General features: G+C 42.1%; 1 protein-coding gene across 1 annotated transcript in view; it reads left to right on the top strand.

Annotated features, from left to right (window-relative positions):
• The first annotated feature begins 2,187 nt into the window (after nucleotides 1-2,187).
• insrb (insulin receptor b) overlaps nucleotides 2,188-6,000 on the top strand; it is a 123,929-nt gene continuing 120,116 nt past the window's right edge. Inside the window, exon 1 of the mRNA XM_061780443.1 lies at nucleotides 2,188-3,226. Coding sequence (XP_061636427.1) covers nucleotides 3,139-3,226 — 88 coding nt within the window. The 5' untranslated portion in view covers nucleotides 2,188-3,138. The remainder of the gene's footprint in view (nucleotides 3,227-6,000) is intronic.

Below are 6,000 nucleotides of genomic sequence, written 5' to 3'. Positions count from 1 at the left end.
GGAGCACCCTGGACGGGCAGCCAGCCAGTCACAGTGCACATATAGACAAACAACCATTCTTACTGACATTCACACCTACAGACAATTTAGAGTCTTCAATTAACCTAACATGCATGTTTTAGAAAAAACCCACGCAAGCATGGAGAGAACATCCACACAGGGAATTTGATCTGAGATTTGAACCCAGAACCTCCTCACTGTGAGGCTAACATGATAACCACGATTCCACGTGCTGTCCCTGATGTAATCCCATTCACCCTGAAGTTGAACCTTTATAGACGCGTTCAGTGTCAACGCACATCATGACTTGTCTATGACTATGAAGGCAGAATGATTGTCTGGAAACATTTGGATCCTTGTTTATATTCGGGTGACGTCCGAATTCATTTGGCTGAATGCATTTATTTTTAGAGCCGCCAACAGAAACGTGCCAAGGGAACAGTGCTCCAGGTGGGTTAATATGCTAAAAGTCGTTTGATTCCAAGAGGAGCTGTACCTGCGTGAGGTGCGAAGAAGAGCTGTGCTTATTTGAGCGTCGGTGTCAGACAGCACGGCGAGCACAAAGCAATGTGTTTTGACTAGATTCCATTGGCCTTAGTCCTTCAGACCCGTGACATTTAATCTCTCTAAGACCTCATTTACTCTGCTCACTGGGTAACAACATTCCTCAGATAAACAACAAGCCCCGCTCCACAAGCTCTTGGTGGGCCGAGACCAGCGTGTGACCATCCGTGCACACAAACAGCAACCCCTACTATGCAAGCGGGAAGGAGCCAATGTTCTTTTCATATTTTCACTTCGATTCTTACGTCAATGCAGGTTCAGGCTGTGGGGGGATTGGGCTGGCGCGTCACAAAGGGAAGAACTAGGTTTTGTTGCGTGAGCTTAAGCTCCTTGGCCAGGACAGGTTTGAGTACAATTGGTATTTGCTATGCGAATCTTAAGGAACACAGTGTGCACCTTCCTGACCGCGGACTGTTCTATTTCCTGGTTGCAAGGCCAAGGGGTGTTCAATGTTTGTGCGGTCATTTTGTTTTGTCCGCAATCTAAAAGCAATAGTAACACACACAAAAATGAAGGGATGTAAAATGAACTTGTGATACCTCCATACCTCCATACGTTTTACTTTTATTCTGCTGCCGGCCAGGACATCAACACCTGGCTAGAAACTAGTTGAAAGATGATTACCAAAAGGAAATATGATATACAGCGAACACCTGCAAACAGGGCTGCAAATAACTGCTATTTTAATAATCTATTAATCTGTTGGTTATTTTTGTTTTAATAATCGTTGAGTCGGATACAAAACATTTTCAATTTCCATCCCTTTATAAAAAAAAAATAAAACAACAACAGGACATTATTTGAAAATAACAGTGCAGATAATGCACAAACAAATTGATTATGATTCAGTTCCTGTTTTGGTCCGTAACACGTCAGAAAAAAACAGACATGTTGATCATTGTTTTCCAAAGTTGAAGCAGATGTTTTCAAATGTCTTATTTTGATTCAACACAAAGATAATGAGTCTGCTTTCATGGAGGTCTACAGAAATCTGAGAATATTGACTGTTGAGAGGTTGATATTTCAAGAATTCGGCCAATTTTAAGTTAAACAAGGTCTCTAAACGATTAATCGATGTCGGTTAATTTGATAATCGATAGGTTGTAGATGAATTGATTAATTTTTGCGCCTCTACCTGCATATTTATGTATTTCACAGATTTTGTCATGGGTTTTCACAGTTTTTTATTTTTATTTTTATTGAGTGATGGATTCATTTGCTTTACAGTATTTCCTATGGGAAATATTGCTTTTTTTAAATTGTTATACTTTGTTACTAATGATTAGTCATGTAAACCGAGGTGCCGCTCCAAAAATAATTCCTCACATTTGTTGCCCTTTTTCTTACAAAGAGCGCCCGTGTTGTTCCGTCCGTTTCAGACGCTCCAGATCCGGACCTCGGCTCTGTCCCATTGAGGGAATGTGATCCGGTCCGGGATTTACGCGCGCGCTCCACAATTTTGGCCCAGCTGGCTGAGTGGCAGGCAGGCAGGAGTTGTTTACTGGGCGAGAGAGAGAGAGAGAGAGAGAGAGAGAGAGAGAGAGAGAGAGAGAGAGAGAGAGAGAGAGAGAGAGAGAGAGAGAGAGAGAGAGAGAGAGAGAGAGAGAGAGAGACTCCGCGCTCGCTCGCGCAAGGAGACACGGAAAGAGAAGAGGGGGAACCTGCCTGACTGAGACGCAACAAACGACAGCCACCAACGGCAACTTTTTACACTTAACCCGTCTTTTTCTTTTGAAACAACCCCCCCCCCCTACACACACACTTTTCTGTACCCCATTTTGTTCGTGACCATTGTTAGAGACGAGACGCGCATCCGACGTTGGTGTGTGTTTTTTTTCTATTTGAACTCCGGTGCCGACGCGGAAAGCTGGTTTGTTTTGGATTAGCTAGCTAGCTAGCTAGCTCGCTAGCCAGCCTCAGCGACACCCCTCCTCCTTCCTTGCATCGGCTAATCTGAGGGAAAAGAAACTGGCAGTGTGGTACGACTTTTCACCCAGCACTTCAGGCTACACGGAGCCGTCCCTTTTTAAGGGGCAGTCGTGACCATTAGCTCCCACGTTTTGTCCTTGTTAGTTAGTGTTAGTTAGCCCCCCCCGCCCCCTGTTCCCCTCCCTCACCGTTTTGGACATTTTATGGTGTTGGGTGAAGGAGTTCACGGGATGGTCGTAGCTCCACATCTAGGCACGTTTTTCTTGCACGCAGCTGCCCAAAGGGAGTCTGACCTCGCTGGAATGTCCTCTTGAAGATATTGGATCCACTCCTTCATTTACCTTTTTGCCTATAATTAATGGACGGCAGCTTCCCACTTGGATATTAACCCGTTCTTGATCGAGGAGGAGACATGACCGTGGACTGTCGCCTTCACCTATGGAAAATGAACATTTCTACTCAAACGCGTGTCGCCAGAAGCAAAGACCACCGTTTTTAGGGAACACACCCCAAACTCGGGCTAGGGGGGAAGCCATTTATTACCGGGCCGAGGGTGAGGTGGGGGGCACCTCTTGAATAACAAACACTTTTTTTAGGGGGTGTCCACATTGGAGTTTTTGCAGATTGACGTGTCCTCGAGTGAAAATGAGGCGGTGGACGCTAAAACTGGGAGCACAACTTGTGCTTTGGATCGTGTGCATCATATGCCAGCATGGACTCGTTCAAGGAGAAAGTAAGTACACGCTTTTCTTGCAGTATTATATTATTAGTTTGCGTATTTCACTTACAAACAGCAAGAAATGTGACTTAAACTTACTAAAATATGCACTGACGTAACATCGGCATAAAATGTACATGAATGTAAAATAATTTCAGAAATCAAGCATGAGTTAAAAACAGACAAAGTCTACCTAATAAAATAGAAACCTAAATACACGTTGACAGAATAATTGACAGAATAATCATTAACCACAAATAATCTTTGAATAATATAAAAATGGTTTTATTTAAAATCTAATAAATACTAAATAACATTCTACTTGTGGGACTTCATCCCATACTAGGATTGTGTATTATAGTAGCGATTATGTATTTGTAGATGAGGCGAGTTGTGTTGATATTGACGACGCATGCGCAAAAGGTCCTTTTGGGCCCTTCTGTTTTGTTTTTTTTGCCCCCCCCCCCACCTCTGGTGCGCGTGGCTGCGCGCCAATAACTGCTGTTCCTGCGTCACCTTTCGGAGGAAGACCACCCCCCAAGCCGTCTCTTGTCCCACCCGCGAAGGCGACTTGTCATCCCCGCTCACTCCGACGCGTCCGAAGTGCGAGCAGCTAGGCCCTTCCAGGGCGACGCACGCGCACGCACGCTCCAGAGCAGCCACAATGTAAACACATTACGCACGGAAGCGGAGGATTAGCCACCATCCGAGGATGAAAACATTTGAGCGCCATAGCGGGGAGCGCCCCCCAGCTCTCCACGGAGGACTTGTGTTGTTTTTATCAATGAATTTTAGGGGGGTCGGAGTGTCGGAACGACGTCTAAATCGTACAGTGATAACCGTTCCTCTGCAAATGGAAGGCAAATGCCCTAGAGCTAATTTTGAACCTATTTAGAGGAGCTGAAAAAAATGTAATCTTCTGCTTTGACAAAGAACAGCAGGGTTTCCCAATTTTGCCAAAATTAGCTATTTGGCTCCTCCCCCATGGTCCAACCTACACTGATACGAAGTACTTAATTTGACCATATGCATCGGTTTCATATCATTAGAATGTGGTAAACTGACGTAATTTCCCCGTTCTCCTTGAAAATAATAGAATATACATTAGTTTACCACATTTTCATCATGTGCAATTTAAATACATTTAAAGGACAATTTTTTTCAATGTAATAAATACATAGTCTGCATGTCAGCAATATACTGTATTACACACAGCCGATACAGCACATTATTTGTCAGTCACTACTGAATATTTTTAGAATCGATTATCATTTATTCCATTAAGTGATTCCATCAAATAATCAGATACAAATTATTTTGCATTAAGGTTTATTGCAAAATCGTTTTTTTCTGATTACTATTTATTAACAGATTGTTTATTTGGTATTGTTTAATTATTAAACAAAACCAAATAAACAACATTTAAGCAATATCACGAGTTAGTGATGATTTACTCACCGTTTTTTTAAACTGAGAGCTACTCAGTTACTGATTAATGCAAAGGGGTGCTAGTTTGATATACAGTATACTTCTGAGGCTGCTTCAGTTTCAGCTACATGTCAATTACAGGTTATCAAAAGTATGGCTGCAAATTATTATTTTCGTAATAGATTAAACTGACTGTTGTTTTTACATAAATTGATTATGAAAGTTACTGATTTGGTCTGTAACGTCACAAATTAGGCAAAATTGTTAGTCGTCGTTTTCCAAAGTAAAACCAGATGTTGGCAAATGTCTTATTTTGATGAAACACAAATTGTAATTTCTCATGTGTAATGCACCTTTAAGAAAATAGTCAAAAGTCAATAGAGCGCATTATACATGAGTATAAGGAAAATGAAAAAAATCTTTTCACATTCAGTTTACTGGTACCTAGGGGTCGTGAAAAAGGTGTACTTTCATTCCAATATGATATGTAGTGTCTGTTAAAAATGTGTATTTTAACTGCTCTCCTGAGAGTCAAGTAGGGCTGTCACTACAGACTCTTTTTAGAATCGATTATCCAATAGATATTGCGTCGACAAACCAAGTAATCGCAGTTTTGTATCCGCTTTGTCCATATTTGGCTAAGACTGCCCCCTTTCCTCTGATTGGCTACCTCTGTGTAGAAGACCCACTTGTCCGAGAACACACAATTGTTATGTTGACAGCGCTGGCTTGATGCGTAGTGGTAGGGGAAGATATTCGCTTGTGACGTAGATAAGCTCGAAAAATTCGAACGACCTGATTTCCGGCCTCTCGGCAGAAAAAACGTCTGGACCTCAGCAATGCGTGGATGATTTAAATTCATATTTTACATGTTTACTGAGGCACCATAGAGCCAATATTACATCCCAAATACTAGAAAAGGTTAGTTTGGTAAAATATGGCACTTTTAATGACCGTGGCTCTAGACACGCCTACGTGGGGGGCCATGCTCGGGAGGTCATGAAGTAGTGTGTGTCTGCAACAAATGTCCGTGCGAAAACATGGACAGTACCCAAACAGGTTTACGGGGTGGCACATATTTCAAGGCAGAAAGTTTTGTGTCGACTTAGCCAACTTAGCCGATTTCCCCCCCTCAGCCCTAGAATCAAGGCCTCTTAGTACCATATTGATAAAAAATTCATAAAATCCAAAATATTTGGGATTTCTTTCTGATATTTGTAGAGGTTAAAGTGGGCATAATTAGAGATGTCCACAAACATTTTGGCAATGATTAGTCACAGTTTTACGACATTGAGCTTTTTTACACTGAGGTGAGAATCAAGGATTCCTCCCAGCGAGCCAGTTATTGATATCAAAATTCA

Source organism: Phyllopteryx taeniolatus, chromosome 7 (genome assembly GCF_024500385.1).
Source record: "Phyllopteryx taeniolatus isolate TA_2022b chromosome 7, UOR_Ptae_1.2, whole genome shotgun sequence".
Lineage (NCBI taxonomy): Eukaryota > Metazoa > Chordata > Actinopteri > Syngnathiformes > Syngnathidae > Phyllopteryx > Phyllopteryx taeniolatus.
The sequence above is the reverse complement of the archived record's forward strand: the minus strand, read 5'-3'. Positions and strand labels throughout refer to the sequence as shown.